Raw genomic sequence first — 17,498 nt, 5'->3', positions numbered from 1 at the left:
ATAGCAGAAACAAGAAGAATATCCTATTTGTTAAATGTTTGGGACAGACAATAAAAGTTAAGCTTGTGATAAAGGCAGATCCATTGGTTTAAACCAGTGTTGTCCAAACTTGACCACTTTAAGATGAGTGGTCACAACCAAGGTCACAAAAGTGCCTAGAGAAAGAGGCTTCATGAAGTGAATGCTAAGGGAGAGACATGACTTCAGTTCTTTTCACCTCTCTGTATTCTGTGCTCTTAAAATTTTCCCAAGTTCCATTCCTGCTTTGGTTTAAACCAGTGTTGTCCAAACATGGCCACTTTAAGATGAGTGGACTTCAACTCCCAGAATTCCCCAGCCAGCATGGCTGGCTGGGGAATTCTGGGAGTTGAAGTCCACTCATCTTAAAGTGGCCAATTTTGGACAACACTGGTTTAAACCAATGGATCTGCCTTTATCACAAGCTTAACTTTTATTGTCTGTCCCAAACATTTAACAAACAGGATATTCTTCTTGTTTCAAGAAGAAAACATACTCATCTCATTCTCAAGTTCTCACAAAAGGTTTACTTTTAAAATGTATAAGACTACACAGTTTGGATTATGCAAAAACATTCACAACTCTGTGCATGAGCAGAACAACTATTGAAGGAATACTACAGACTGCTGCACCTGCACATGAGGACTCAGTGAATAATCACATCACGCCAGACAAAGGATGCACTAGAATTACCCACTCAAACCAGTAAAGACTGTTAGAAGGAGAGAAATCTTTCACAGATTTGGCAGGCAGCCTCTATTCACTGTGGGTGAAGGCTGTGGACCCACAGGAGAATTTGATGATTTAATCAGCTGATTTCCCCAGGGCCCACTTGTGTGCCTCATCACACGCCTCAGAGAATTATTGCCCTAACTTCTACTGAAGAGGCCAGCAAACTATTAGATTTTTTTTCTAATCAAAGTAACCTCCCCAATCAATGATAATTACCCGTGAGAAAGAGAAAGAAGTATTTTCTGAACACTACAGTGAAACTGGATTTCCATTAGCCAATTATTACTTTGTTCACTGCTAGTATTTCACAAATCCATCAATCATTTCAATATCTGGATGGAAACTATAGCTAAATGTGACCTAAGGCCATTCTTAGATTTCTTGCTGTGAAATGAACAAGACAAAACCATTGGACAAAAGCAGGAACTGTTTTAAAATGCCTTTTTGCCATGATATTGCACTGTTTAGGCTACTTTGACTATACATTCAACTAGGAAGTATGATATAGGAAGACCAAACCCAACATAGGACAATTTCCCTATACAGTGGTACCTCTAGTTACGAACGCCCCTCCTTAGGAATTTTTTGAGATACGACCAGCTCCGGCCCCAAAAATTTACCTCGACTTGCAAACTCGCCTCGACTTATGAACCGGATCCGCAGCCATTTTCTGCCTGTTCCACGTGGTCCGCGGCCATTTTTCCGCCCATGCCACATGGTCCACAGCCATTTCCCGCCCATTCCACGTGGTCCGCGGCCATTTTATGCCCATTCCACGTGGTCCGCGGCCATTTTTCCGCCCGTTCCACGTGGTCCGCGGCCGTTTTTCCGCCCTGCTGTGTGGTCCGTGGCCTTTTTCCGCCCTGCCGTGTGGTCCGTGGCCATTTTTCCGCTCCTGACACGTGGTCCGCGGCCATTTTTCCGCCCTGCTGTGTTGTCCACGGCCGTTTTTCTGCCCCTGATGCGTGGTCCACAGACGCCGGAACGGATTAACAGTAATTACATTGAACCTTATGGGAAAATTTGCCTCGTGTTGCGACCAATTCGAGTTGCAACCAGAGTCACGGAACGGATTAAATTCGTAACTTCAGGTTCCACTGTACCTTTCCTGTGGCTCTAAAAAAGCTGCTTCAGCATTATGGGAAAGGAACAATGCTGCCAAAACATCTACATGAATATTTAAAATATATTGATTCTGCTGTTGTTTCTGATGTGCTATCTTAAGCTTATCCTTAAAATGATTGGTATAGATACTCCAAGCAACCATACCTTCTGGGGGTTCAGAGACTGGTGGGTTTAAGCAATACATATGGTAACCACGGTCACAGTCATCACAGAAGAGCAACTGGTCCTGATCCAGAATTGTTGGGGGGGGGGGAAGAAAAAACATTGACATTACTCAACTATAGAAATGTAATCATGCCCATTATTGTATTAAAAAGATGAATGTGTAATGATAAGGTATCAAAGAGCACATCAATGAATATGGATAGAGAGACTTTCTACAAACACTTGCTTTGTCCTACATTGTCATCATAACTAACTTGCCCATTGAAATGTGCATTTCAAATAGGAAAAAAAATCTAGTCACAGAACCACTAATAACATTCAACCCAACATGCCTATGCCGTGGAGATGTTATGATCTTCCCTCTCATCCTCAAATGCCTTCCAGAAAAGAGACATTTTCTGAATAAGTCTCAGTAAGAAGTGGGTGGGCCAAATATCCAAGGGTAGGCTACTCCAGAGGAGGAGGCCATCACCTAGAAGAGGTCCTGGCAGATGACATTCCCTCAGTGAAGGGGCTCTCAGCAAGTCTTCCTTCTCTGATCTCACCAGATGGGCAGATTCAGCCCAGATCCTGAGCCACACAGAATTTTAAAGGTGATAACCAGCACCTTAAATTGCTCCCCAAACTAACTGGTAGCTAATGTAGCTTCCTTAGTAGTCTTTTCACATGAGCGAAATTTGATTTGCCCATAACTGCCCAGGCTGCTGCATGTAGAACCAACTGCCAAATAGTCTTCAAGAGCTGCCCTACATAAAGTAAGCTTCCTGTTCCGTGAAGAACTACAGCTGGCACACAGATATAATTGTGCAAAGCCCATCTTAACCATGGCCTCCACTTGCTGTTCTAGAGTTTGCTGGGACCTCTAAACTGCACATCAACTCAGTCTGGGAGAGTGCAACCCCCTCTAGAAATAATGATGGACTATCTCTGGAATCCACAGTCATTTCATCTTGCTGGGATTAAGTCTGATCCTGGTTTTCCTCATCCAGATCCAAACAGCCTCCAGGGACTGGGTCAGGACCTCTACAGTATTTTCTGCCTGGCCCAAAGTGAAGATACACAGCTGAATATCACTGGCATATTGATGATATTTCATCCCGTGTTGGTAGATTACTTCTCTCAATGTCTTCATGTACATATTGCTCAAAGCATGTCAGGTCTAGCCCAAAGAACTCCAAGAGACGATGCAAATTCAGTTCCACTGTGTTTATTAGCTACAACCCCTAGACAGAAATCTCCCCAAACTGAAACCTAGCTCCCAAGCCAGCCAGCCACAACACCATGAATTCCTCAGGGAGGTGCCAGCCTCATCCTCTTGAACTTCCCATGCTTCTCCGGCGAACTAAGAACATGCTTATCTCCCTGAGCCTGGCCTTCATAATTCCATTTCATCACAAAGTATGACTTAGGACACCTAGAACTACATATCCTACAGAGTTAGGATAAGCTTCTTTCAGACAATGCATCAGAAATGCAGAGTTTCTCTCAAGGTCCTTCTTTTACCTTAGACCCATCATGAGTCATCACAGTTCAAATCCAGCACACTTTATAGCAAAAGTCACCATCATTTTATGATAGCTTAACATTGATTGGTATCCATCACAGCCCTGAGCTTCTGTTGCCTTCAGGACTGATTGGATGCAGCTCCCATTAAATGGCCATTTGCAAGATTTGGGAACAGACAACCCCTGAATATGATTGAGATTTTTGCTCTTGATATACTATGAGGTTGCTGCAGGCTCAGAACAGCACCTCTTCAATTTTGCTCTGCTTGTTACAAGGCTCTGTAGTAGAAATGACATGACTAGGGCAAATAATGTCTAATAAAGGCCTTCGAGTCATATCACTTGAACCAGCACAGCACTTTCTGGGGGAGGAAGTATTGCTCTCAAAGGATGAATTGTTTTCCTAGCTGCTAAGATTCAGTCTATGTGGATAGGACTGTGTATTGCCACAAAACAGAGGGATTACCATTTTGGTCCCTTAAATGAACTGGAAAGCAATTTTTAAGGAGGCAGAGGAGCAAAAGGATAGGCAAGAGTAATTGAGAGTGCACGTGTGTGTATGTGCACATAGTGGTACTATAGTTTACAGAAAGCACTCCCTTCTGCCGCTTAGATGTCTTAAGCTCAATGAACGAACCCTGTAGATCAAGTACATTAGTTTGCAGCTCATTATTAAAAATGGCTAATTTAGGTATTGATTACAAAGGCCAGCTTACGTCATTCTCAGAAGTCCCGCAGAGGCTACAGGATTTGCATTCAATGCATTGCCACTGATAGGTTTTGACAGCCTCGGTCATATTTGCCGTGAACTGCAAGCAGGTTGGGTGACCTGGAGAAATGGGAAACATCTATTCTTAGTATAGTATACTTTGAATGGCTCTTTGAATCAAAGTCATACAGTTCAGGAACAAAACATACATGGACATGGACCAATCACAACATGGGTTCCAAACTAATGGATATCCAAGAGGAAAGCAAGCATTAACCCTTTTGCTGCCGGGCACAAGAAAAATAAGTCATTCCTTCCCACTGCCCCATTGGCAAAGCAATTTTATTCAGAGCTCTTAAAAACTTTGTGGATCTTATTTTCCTTTTTTAAAAAAGCAAGATGGTGGAAGGAAGGAAGGAAGGAATAGGCTCTTCCTCTTCCTTTATAAATGAAGGGTTTGGAGGAAGAAGGTTTTTATATATATATGTATATATATTGCAGATTTATTTGAACTGATTGAAACATAACTACAGTACCAATTCATTCTCCACTTTATGAATACAGCAGGACAATGGGCAAGGTTATATTTTTAAGAGCTCTGCACTGCTAGGTTGGCCTGCACAGAAGAAATCAAACTGCACCACTAAACTTTCAGGATCAACCAAAAAATCTCCCCAAATCCAAAACAATTTACAAAAGGAAGAGATGAAGGAGAGCTAGCAACAGGGGAAGGACACTACTGCTGAGACTCTAGACCCTTCCCTACATGCGTGTAGACGGCTTGGCCAAACAGCAGGACTACTATAGCAGGATCAGCAATGGGGGGTTCTGGAGGAGGGGAAATACAAACAAACATACATAAGGCAGGATCAGCGTTCTTTCTTTAAAACAAGAAAACAGTAAGGAAACAACACATTTTGTTTCTCCCCAGTCATTTGCCCTATCCTCAATGTTTCTGGCATAAGCAAAATGCATATTTCTACAAAAGAATGTTTTTTATCCCATGATCCCCCTTCCCAAGTGTTAACATGCACCAAAATGTCCGTGTGCAGGAGCAGAGGAGGATATAACACTTATGTGTACCTGTGTAGTAAATGTGGCATTTTATATTTGTGGTCATTCAACAAGCCTTGGGTGGAAAGTCATTAGCAAAGGATCCTTGCTCGCAACAAAGGTGGTTACAAGGAACAGCAACTAAGAATGTGTGATGAAAATTCCCAGATAACTTATTCTCCCTCTGTTATTTCCCCCCCCCCCACACACATAATTGTAGGTAGGCAACGTTCCCTTTCCTTTCTTCTAGTCTATCAAAGAATTCCTATGAACAACAAAGAAATCGTGTCTCAGTTCTGAAATCTTTCAGTCTCAAACTATATATTGGCTGTGACGGGTATACGGGGGTGGAGAAAATGGATAGCGGGGAAAAGGTTCACTCAGCCTTCCTATCCACCATTTCTCCATTTCGACTGACAATTGTCATAGTATTCTACATTTGACACACAGGCCTGGCCTGGAAAAAAAAAAGCTTTATTCCTGCATGAAAGAGCAAAGAAATGCTATTTAAGTATTCTTAGAAGCTGGAGCCTGCACTCGGGGTAGACCTGTGGATAAGACACAAGGTCTTCACCTCTATCAGGCTGTCAGACTAAATCCTTTGATCTCTTTGCTTTCCTTGGATATGGCTTGCAAAATTGCAGGCAATTTATGTCAGCTACCTGTTTTGAAAAACTTTCCTGCTTAACCCATGAGAAAGGAGAAGAGTTATGTTGTTTTTTTTAAAAAACGAACAAACAACCTCTTAAGTCTTTAAATCATTCCATGTGAGTTTTGAGAAGCTTTTTGGGATCATCATTTGACAAATGTTTGAGATTTATTAAATTTGGGTTCGGGGGTATACAAGTAGCAATGCTGGGAAGCCAACCCACTCTTCTCACTCTTCTACCAAGTTTTATGTGGATTAAGTAGTATACTGGCTATCTTTTATTCTTCACATCCCAGGTAGGTTTTACTTCTCAGTCACCTTTCTCTTCAAAGATCTCACTGTTCATTCCAATATACCTTTTACACCCCAAAACATTGCTTCAGTTTCCGCTTGTAAGTACCTCCCTTCTGTCCATTTCCTGTCTCCAGACCATCTCATCTTCCCATCCTCATACACCATGCTACATATTGCTTTCAGTGGATCTGCTTTAATAGTTAGCACTACTCTGCAGCTGAAGAATTTGTTTCCCATTGGTAGGAACTCCTTGCTTTCTTAAGATGCTCAGCTTTTCCTCCTCCCTGGAGGTTAAGATGCCATGGCAGTACTCCACTCTTATCTGTTTCTTTTAATAGTGGGGAGTGGTTTTGCACTTCCTGTACAGGAGCTGCTCCTGTATTTTAATCACTGCAGAAACAGGCACAGGACTATGTTAGGGTGGGAATGAGACATAGGTTAGTTGCCAGTTTTTGCACCATCATTTTGGTCAGTTGAAGGGAGTGCTACTCAGCCTCCACAAGTCACAGCATTGCAAGAATGGTAGCAGTGAGGACAATTGCAGCTTGCTGTGAACTGGTTTGTGAGAATTTGGGAAGTGAAAACGGGGAGCCCTATAACCATTTCCATACGCTGACTTGTCTCCATTCCTTGTATGTATTTAACAAGTCCTGGTCTTGTGTATCCTCTGACTGTTGCACGTGCATGTCTGTTTCCTTCTCCTGAATTTGGGCAGATCCATATGTTTGTATATTTTGCATCTTGCGTATAACAGTTCCTCTGATCACATAGCTTAGAGAAAGGAATTGCAGAAGAGCAGCAAATCTGTGGGCCAGAAGGAACCTTAAGTAGAAAATCCATGATTGATCTCTCCACCTATTTGTTTTTCTTCCACAAATAACTGCCAAAGGAGAAAAAAGGCATCTGAGCAGTGGCCATGCAGTAGTCCTGCTCCAAATATCCAACTTCCCAAACTGCTGTTAGTCAGAATTGTTTCACTTATGAAATTAATGAGAAGTTCTGAAGGGCTGAACACCCTTTTCACCCATGCCTTTACTAATGGCCCTATTGGGGTCCATTGAAATTACAGAGAGATATCTAATCCCCGATATGCCATGATGAGTAGTAGTCCTAAATTTCATACAACAATAAACAGTGCCTTATTACCTGCCACACCATACTGTCTTCTGCATTTTCATTTTATAGATTTTTTTTTACAAAAGCAAGGAGGATCTCAGAGTACCACAAACAAACATGCAATGAATTGTAGGAAGTTCATCAGATGGAGCACTGCATTTGTGCCAGCCAAAAAGGAAAACACAGCAAGCTGAAAATCCACACTTGGTGTTCAATGTTCAAAATAGTCTAAGAGAAGCAAGAAAGGAGGAGCTTCAAGAATTCAAACAAATTCTTAAAACAATATGCGCTGAAGAGTGACAATGTCCATGTGAGTTTGGCACTGTATTTCTGCTGTTTACAAATTATGAGCCAATTGGTGATTAAAGTTCTGGAATATGGCTGGAGGAACAGTTGCTCTTTCTGAGCCCAACCCACTCCAGAAGGTAGTTGTTGTAGAAATAAATTGGAAGGGAGAGAGCTATCTGTACCACCTTCTGCTCCTGGAGGAAAGGTGAAATAATAATCCAATAAATAAATTATGTTAGGGATTATGAAATTATGGAATGTGGATTGATCTAATTAAAGAGACATGACTGAAAATTATATACTTTTGAACTGATAGCTGGAAAATGATCCTTATTAACTCAGAGAAACCCTACCCTTCCTGGGCTATAATTCTGTGCTCAGAGTCCAGTTACCTAGGTGGAAAACAGCTACTAACCTTTCTAATCTAAGAAATGAAACACATACCTGAAACCAAAGTGTGAACATGTTGAAGTGATTTAGTGTTGGGAAGAATGAGGTCCTAGTCCCCAGGTGCTGGGAGCCACAGAGATTACCTTGGAGAAATTATTCAGAGATGGTTCTAGTCATCTTGGGGAGTCTGTTTCCTGATTTGGTAAATCTCAAATGGCTAACGTTTTGCAGTCACAGAAGCTCTCTGAGTGACTTTAGGCCAATCGTATTCTTTTAGACCACAAAGATTATCTCACAGGGTTGTTACTTGGGGGGGAAAAAAAACTTTTGTTTTGAACCTCCCTTTCAAAGTCAATAGTTTCTCTCAGCTGTAGGTAGATAACACACTATGTTTAATTTAACCCTGGTTAAATCAATTAACCCAACTTTCACAACACGATGAAGCCTAAACTAATCAGACAGAATTCACAACACTGTAGACATAGTTTGTTAGTGAATATGATCATTGAGTAGGTCCTTTTTAAGTGACTTTTCATTATAAAGCACATAACCCCTGTTACTAGCCAGGATTGGATAAAGGGGAGTCTCCAGGACCACTTCCCACCAAAATACTATTCCCTTTTGCCATATGCTCTCTATTTCCACTTCCAGTGGCAAACACCCTGTAATAAGGCATCCGAAGAACAAGAATTTGCATCTCTATCCTGCAGTTGCTCTTCTCATAAATTCTCATAATTCTCAGCCAACATAACTAGCAGTGGCATACAATAGATAGATCTATGCATCGGGAGGGTATTAAGGTGGGAAGAACTCAGTTCTCTTCCAACTGACTAAAAATGGAAATAGTAAGCTTAACTATAGGAAGTCTATTGTAGGTCTCCCTATAACTGAGCTTGACTCTTGGTGACATCATGGACATGTTTCTACATATACATATAATGGAAAGCCGTAAGGAAGTGGTTTGCTATTGCTTCTATCACTACTGTACCTTTTAGCTTTCAAAGTAAAGGTGATCTAGCTATGGAAAGAACAAGCATTTCTGAAAAAAAAAGATATGTTGAGTATGCTATGCTATTCATTTTGGGAGGTGGAATTCTTTTACTGATCTGTATGGAAGCCAACCAATGGCACTATCCTAAGAAATGTTAATAAATTATTAATACATTCAGAATAGCTTTGATATTTGCTCATTCTTGCTACATTGCTACCTTAGACTGACCAGTTACCTATGTTTAATTTGTTGGATTTTGCTAGTACAGCTCCTGTTTTAGGATTATGACATATAAAATGGCAATTGCCAGGGTATTTAATCTGCTTAAGAATTTTTCAAGCAATGGGTTCTTTAAGATATGGTAGTTTCCATTGATGTATGAAGTTTTCATTTTTTTGAATAAGAAAAATTCTGGCTAAAAATTAAATTCTTATTTAATGAATAAGTGGCTGGCATTAAACAGTTCACAGATCATTAGATGCACCATCTTGATAAGATTTTTTTTTAGAAATATATCCTAGTGATAGGTTTATGAGGAGCTCACTGGTTTTCCATTCATTTCTTTGCAGCTCCCCTTTAAAAAAATTGTAGCTACATCTAATAATACTGCTGTATCTGAAAAATTAATCCTTGGACAATTAAGGAAACTTAGACTGCAGTGTTACCTTATTGACATAATCCACCAAAAATAAACAGAAGACATTAGCTTGGATATGGGGTTGTCATCTGCAACTAGAAGACACTCTTAGAAGAAAGAGGAGGGCCATTTCCATCAGCCCCTCCCTCATACTGAAACTCTTCTAAAACAATTCCAAGTCCAGAAGGTGTCCAAAGTTCCAGGACAGATTTTCAGAGGACAGCAGAAGGAAGGAGGAACCGAGCAAAGTTGCTTCCTCTTAGCCCAATTCCTGCTGGTTGAGCATTCTGTGTGCAAAATGCTACTTATAAGAGGCCTACTCAGCAGCCAGAAACTCAGCATTGTAGCTATTGATTACTTTACAACAGGATGATTCCCTGATCATTATCGCAGTAGCAGAGAAAAAGCAGAGCTATTGCAATACTAGAAGCTCCTGGTTATATCAGGAAGATCAAGAGACAGTTTTGGACCTGTTCCTGCCAGCACTCACCACCAACTTGATCCTGTGAGGACTGCTCACAACCAGTCTTTGTAATATACCTATCCCATGGTGTAGCACTTAAATCCCATCTGCTGGCTCACTATGAAGAGGGGAAAGGATATTACATATCTGAAGGAAAAAAAGAACAGACTTTTCAAAGGCTTGTTAGCATCTAGGTTTAAGCTAATCCATTCATTTATATTAAATTTTAAAAAGTAGTAATTTGTTCATGTGTTTCTGATTATACACAAATCTACCAGAAAACTTAGAAATCAAATACTTACCTCACTACAGACTTTACCCTACTTTGTTACAATTTTTTCTCCAACATCTCCACAGTTCTATCTTCTCTGCTACTCTGTGCATCAATTTAATATGATCAAGTGACCTCTCCCCCAGCACTGAGTATCAAGAGGGCAAGTCATTTGGTATCTCAATACAAATTGACTAGTTGCTTTAGTTTTTAGAGGTTAGGGATAAACTATTCTTAGATGGTTTTAGTTGCTATTTCAGGTTTTAATTCTAGTTTGTCTTTTAGAATTGTGGCTTGGCCTAAATAATTGAATACAATTTATGGAACTATAAATGCTATAGAATCTGATAAAATTGAGGAATAAATGGGCATTGTGCTGAATTCCCCAGTGTTATGGATATTCCTCATTTCTAGTCAAGCAAAGTCAAGCCTCCTTCAAGTCAAGCTCAACTTCTGGTGGCTTTGTGGACACATCCATATAGTGATCTTGACAAGAGTATGGAAGTCATTTGCTCTTGTCTCCTTCCAGGACATTTTGCTTAGTCTTCCAAGTCTAGCCTAGGTTTCCTATTCAGGTACTCTCTAATGCTGCTCCTGCTTAGGTTTCAAAATTAGCCAAGTTCAGTGAGATGTTAATCAGCATCAAAGAAAGATCCAGGGAGAAAAAGATTTAGTGTGGAAAGGCAAAGATGAGGCAAAGCAACACCTGAGTTGCACATTGCAACAAAGATGGAACATTCACTTTGAGATCTGTCTTATAGCTCGCTATAGCAGCGGTCCCTCTCAAAGGATTCTTCAGGATAAGGTATTTAGAAAACACTTTTCTTGACCCAAAGATCCCTATGGCAGAAGGTTTAAAGGTTTCAATATGGCTCCCAGATTCATGTCACAATCTAGTGACCTAATTCTGGGTCATCCTTTGTGAAAAGGACGCTGCATAAGTAGTTCCAATTCCAAATATGGTCTGCACATAGCATTCCCTGCCATTAGTTCCAATAGTGCAAGTGGAACTGAATCTAGGTCATGTTCTGAATTACATACTCCATAAAATAAAAGCTGTTTTGCATGGAAACTGTTAGGATTGGTCAGTCGCCTGTGGCCCAGAAGAATTTTTTTTTTAATTTCACACAGGCAGCAAGAGTATATGACATATTTTATGTTATGACCATTTCTTCTGTGTTGAATATAAACATTTTATATATGTGAGTGAGAAAATTCTAGTCTTTATCCCCATCTCAACCTTTTCTGTTAGTGAAATCTTTTAATGCAAATGGTAACATTTGGCACATGGTTTATAGTAGTAGTTTTGTAGAGGACACTTCTATGTGAAGTGCTCTTCTTTTGAATTTTAGAGAGCTAGCCATACCCTTCTCTAGATTATTTTATTCCACTCACCCCCATACCCCTTTCTTTTTCTTTTCTTTCCCAATGACACCAGGAATATTTCATGGCTACTAAACGTTAGTGCTGTGCAATATTTCCATTTTATCTCCAAAATGTACTTCAGAATATACTGGGGTGTAAACGTGGCAAGAATATGACAAATCTGCAATGCTTTAAAGGAGTTTCTCAACCTCAGCAACTTTAAGATGTGTGGACTTCAATTCCCAGAATTCCCCAGGCACCTTAAAGTTGCTGAAGTTGAGAAACACTGCTTTAAAGCATTGATTCAGAGCAAAGAGGCAGCTGCTTTAAGGAGTTGAAGACAGGCACAATGTTTACATTCCTACATCCTTCAAAATGCCTTTTAGAGACCCCACTGAGCACCACACAGCCCTTACTACTGAAAGGTGTATATGTTTCTAAATCTTAAGAATCTCCAAAAGCACCAAAGAAAGAACTATGTTCAGAGGAGGATTCCTTCTGTAAAACAATGTATACGTGGCCAGATAGTGAAGTAACAAAACTAGTTATGCACTGTTGGTCTATCTGACATGCTTTGGGTAGGCAGTGCAGGACTGGGAAAACTCCAAGGATGAAAAACTTTGGCTTTTGTATCTGCTACCAGGAGCTCTTACAGGACGGAACATAAAAGAGGAAAATCAGTGCAAGAGAAAAAAAGAACAAAATGCACAGGATAAAAAGGTACTACTACTACTACTACTACTAATAATAATAATAATAAAAAACCCTCGCACATTGTGTCCCAATAGAGCCTTTCACTAGCCAGGATGTACCATCAGGCAGCGCGTGGGCTCACTACTTAGTCAGTTTAAGGACCGAGGCATAACTGCTTCCACCTTCCAACATCTGAGCTCCTGACAAGGAAACGCCTTTATCAATATAAATGAGGGTCTCTGATCTTTCCATTAAAAAGGAAAAGCTGTGACCCCACTGTGACCCCCTAGATCGAGGCACACCGTAATCACAGACAGAAGTCTTAACCTGAGAACTACCGTGGGGCTGCTTACGGTTCTCCTTGTTAGGATAAATAGCTAATGCTCTGCTTCACCTTTTTGGCCCTGGTATTACTAGTTGCTAGGCAAACTCCTTGCTCTTTGTCCGCAAAGACTGCTGGGGAAGAATTCACCGCACCTTGCATTCATGCATCAGCCTGACACCATATGGGCGTGAAGTAGGTCACTGCGACCTCCAGAGAAACGCACCATTATGCCTCATAAGCAAACACTATGGGTCGTAAAGGCCCACTGCCAAAGGTAGCTAACAGGAAGGAATTCTGCCTTTAAATGCTGTACCAATTTGCAGTACGGCGGAATTAACGGTAGGAATCTTTATCTGAACAGCTGGAATCTAAAGTAATAGTGTGAAGTGCTCTTAAAAACAAAATAATCTCTTTAACTTTATAATATCAGCAACGGAAAATGCAAAGATTTCTATTTATGGTCAAAGCTGTCATTGGATATTATATATCTACACAGGGGCATTTTAATATGTTTAGTTGTCAAGCAAAGGATTAATAGAACACATTTGAAATTGAAAATGAAATGAGATGACTAGGAAAAATGGCTCACTACAACCCAAAAGCTATAGGTACTGAATCTGCACCCATTTTTACTTTTGTGACATCTTCAACAAAGTTTATCCTGGAAGAAAATTTCTGTAGGACTCAGAAATTTATCACTGGTTTGCCACGGGCTTTCCACCCAGACAGGTTCACACGCCACAAAGCATTCAGTTAACTGACAAGCTCACTAACCTTTTCAAAATGTGCAACCAAGCAAAAAAAGACAAGGGTATGGATGCAAAAATGCAGAATGTCTGATTGGATTTTTTTAAAAAAACAAGCACCTTAACAACAGTTCCCATAAACACACAGGCACCTTTAAAGTTCTAATCTAATGCACTTTTTTGATCTTGTTTCTCTTAGTACAAATAGCATTGTGGTTGCATGACTTGCGGTACTGCCCAGCATATATTAAGTTCATACTTAAAAGAAATGAATCTATGCCTCTGTACTACAGTGCCATCTCTTACCGGGGAATGAAAAAGAAAGTTTCAAATCCTCTAGGCCAGTGTTTCTCAACCTCAGCAACGTTAGGATGTGTGGACTCCAACTCCCAGGATTCCCCAGCCAGCTTGGGAGTTGAAGTCCAGACATCTGAAAGTTGCTGAGGTTGAAAAACACTGCTCTATGATGACACTCTCACCTGTAACTAGCCCAGTAACTTTCAGAAACTAGATGATTACACTTAATGATCTCTCTTTTGAAACATCTTCATCTTGTTGCATAACAAACATCATGTTTTATTATACCTTTCTTTCCACCCTTTCCAAAATGGATTACACCAGCATACTTGAAGTAAAATATATGAATAGCTTACGTAGAAGAGAAGCTACAGTTTGGGGAATCTAAACTTGCTTTGCAGCTTTTGTATGAACACGCCATGGATTCTGATGTGGGATCCTGATTCAGTTCAGTCACACTTAGACATGGTTAGATGAACAAGCCACATCAATGTTCAGCTACAAGGGTAAGTCATAAACCCATAAACTCTACAAATATGTAGACCTGAATTTCCAAAGTTCTCAGCAACATCAACACTGGAAGTTATCCAAGTTAGGAGGAACTGCTATAAACTAGGGTTTACAGACCATAATGACTGTCTGACAGAACAGGCTAAGCTGAAACCAAACAAACCATAACAGGGCTTAATGTAAAGTGTGAACACAGATTTCATACAAAATGTTTAGAAGCAAGGAAAGGACCATGCGCTATCCCTTTTACAACAGATGTTCTCCCTTTAGTTTCTGAAGAATCTTTTAAAATGGTTCTTGTTACAATTTACTGTCTAATTAATATATTCAAACAAATAATTCATCAGCACTGTCTTATGTATGTATGTTTGTATGTATGTATCTCCACACAAAGAATAATATTTATTTTCATTGTTATAAAATTGCTGTATGAACTGTTAGAACCCTAGTTAAAAATTATTTTATTATTGTGGCATATGTAGTCCTCCTACACTAGTTACTGAAGCAACCACTTTAAGGGAAATTTTAAATAAATCTAGACATTAGTACTACATGTCCTTAAAGTTGGCATAATTCTTATGGTCCACTCATTTAAAAATGTACACATCTCAATATTTTTCACCTATTTCATTAAAAAATTGTATCTACAAAGAAAACTTTGGGGAAAATGTGCTGATTCAAGAAGACTGAAATTACTTTGCTATGTTAGTCTTATCCTAGTAAAGGTCAAGTTAAAAGTAAAACCAATTTATGCAAGATGTACTTTAAACTATCCCAATAAAACCAAAAATGATGACTAAAAGCCTAAATCCTGCCGTGGAGCTATAGTCTTTTTTTACTAGGTATAAGCATTACAGTGTCCAGAAATGTACACCATCTTCAAAAATATTCAAAATGTTACATCTCATAATAGTCACAAAAGGTATTTTGAATAGTCATTCTTTTCGTTGTTTTTTTAGCACTTAAAATAAATATTTGTTCCTTTGACTCTTTTTAGTTCCATGCTATTCAATATTGCAGCTCTTTAATTGGGAATCTACTCAAGTATCTCAATTATCAGAACGTGATATTCTTATGGTTTCAATTACTTGTAAACCAAAAAAGAAAAAGCAGGCCCTTCTCTAACTAGAGAAAAACTGAAAGTGATTTTTTCCCTTTGAAATGTGTTTTTCAGAATAACTTCCAAAGGCCATCCTGCTGCAACAAAAACGACAAATTGTTTTGAGGTAACTTAAAGACTAACAAGCTGATTAAGAAAAATGGGTGGACCGGAGCCCATATGGTCAGATGTACAATGTGTTGAAATCAGCAGTGAGATCAGAGAAAAATAAAATGAAGAACTTTCAGACGCTGGCAATTACAGTAGTAACAGTGGGCGATTGTTCAGATAATATGTATCCTGGCTAGATAAAGGGTTTTGTTTTGCTTTTAATGGCCTTATCTGACTCAATGCCTGGATGTGTCTCTTATCAGGAACCGCTCCCAATACTTCTTGGATAGGCACACCAGCTGCTGAACTTGTTCTTTCTACTTGCAATATTCTCATGGGCTGTGACTTAATGGGAGCGGCTTATCTTAATATCCAAAGAAGAACGTCCTTCCGTCGGGAAGATATGGCCCTGATGAAATGCTGTCCCTAGTCTTCTACCTCTGCGGCTGTTAGGGCTTCCACTCAGGAGGAATCCTCTAGGATAGCAGTATGAGATACAAACTGGATTCACACGTTGTGCTGAACCATGATTTATTTAACCCAAATACACTAAATCACAATTGGCTCACTTTGCACATGACTATGAAGCTCCAGGCCAACAAACCATATTCTGGTTTAGAGTATTGTGTGAATCTTCCCATGGGCACGTAGGAACTACAGCTTTTCCTACAGTACGTCAACAAAGCCACTAAAAAAGTGATATGCTACTTAGCAATAAAATGAGCTAGAGTGCTCCAACTTCTTTGCTTCCAAAAGCCTGGGGAAATGCCATTGCTACAATTAGCCAGTCCAGAGAAGCTGTGAATCCAAAAAATGCATTGTGGCCTATTCTTATCTTTTTAAAATCTATTTTTGATGTATTCTTCTGCTACAAATGGATTCTCCCTGCTACTCGCTAAATAGCAGCATCAGTATTTAAAAGCCAGCTGCCAACACGTAAGGAAGTGACCAGAGCGCCCCTCCCTCCAAGTTAGGTAGTTTATATGCCCAGGGCACAGGGCTGAGCCATTGAAAAACAAACCATCTAAGGGAGGAAATCAAAATAGCAAGTATGAAAGTGATTTGATGTAGTAGTTTAGAATTAGATTAAAAACCAGGAGACTGTGAGTTCTACTCTGCCTTAGGCATAAAAGCTGGCTGGGTGACTTTGTCTCTCAGCCCAACCCACCTCACAGGGTTGTTGTTCTGGGGAAAATGGGAAGCAGGAGTATTATGTACACTGCCTCGAGCTGTATACAATAAAGGTAGGATATAAATCTAAGGATAAATAAACAAAGTTGAGAAGTGAATATTTGGAAAAACCAGTGGTGTTATTGTGCAAAACTATGTAAAACATGGGAACAGATCTAAGTTTGATTTAGTGTCAGCTTAAGCTCAAATCTCTCTATGAGATTAATTAAAGGTACTAACTAGCCTTTATATGGATTTGGTTTAGATTAAAAACTCACTGGCACAGTGGCTTACAGATAGTACTTAATTTTGTTACATAGGAATTCTTTTTTATGTGGGAGAATAACTGAATAGTCTCTGGAAAAAAATCCAGCAGTGCTGTGGACATCTAGCTTCTACAGGCACAGGCAAAATGGAATTTGGCATTAGAGACAGAAAGCATTACCCTCTTGAGGAACAGGAAGGGAAGTTACCCAGCAAATGGGGCTCCATAGTGTAGCAATGAGTTAAATTGTATGTATTTAGTGGTGCTTAAATCCTACTGATTTGATAGAGGATTAAATGTATTTTAAGTGTGTGTCTCAATTCATAGTAATGATTTATACATATATATATTAATGAATGAAAGATTATAGAGTCTGAGAGACATAACTGCAACTGTTATATTTGGTTTTATGTATTGCCATAGCAATTCCTGATGTAGATCTCATTCATAATCAAAAGTCTAAATAAACAAAAACAACAACAAAAAATCATTGAACAAATTCAGTCAAATT

The 17,498-nt window shown here is 39.6% G+C and overlaps 1 protein-coding gene across 3 annotated transcripts in view; it reads right to left on the bottom strand.

Moving 5' to 3' along the window:
- The window catches only part of DPF3 (double PHD fingers 3), a 213,600-nt gene that overhangs the window by 10,871 nt on the left and 185,231 nt on the right, over positions 1-17,498 (bottom strand). For all 3 annotated transcript variants that reach the window (XM_088145559.1, XM_088145557.1, XM_088145556.1), the window contains exons 9-10: positions 4,262-4,374; positions 2,020-2,101 (exon numbers count right to left, since the gene is read on the bottom strand). In XM_088145559.1, the coding sequence (XP_088001685.1) occupies positions 2,020-2,101; positions 4,262-4,374 (195 nt within the window). The remainder of the gene's footprint in view (positions 1-2,019; positions 2,102-4,261; positions 4,375-17,498) is intronic.

The sequence above is a fragment of the Python bivittatus genome, unplaced genomic scaffold (assembly GCF_059951505.1).
Source record: "Python bivittatus isolate LINGU-HERP-01145 unplaced genomic scaffold, Pbiv_v1 ctg000480_np1212, whole genome shotgun sequence".
Taxonomy (NCBI): Eukaryota; Metazoa; Chordata; class Lepidosauria; order Squamata; family Pythonidae; genus Python; species Python bivittatus.
This window is presented reverse-complemented; position numbering and strand designations above follow the sequence as displayed.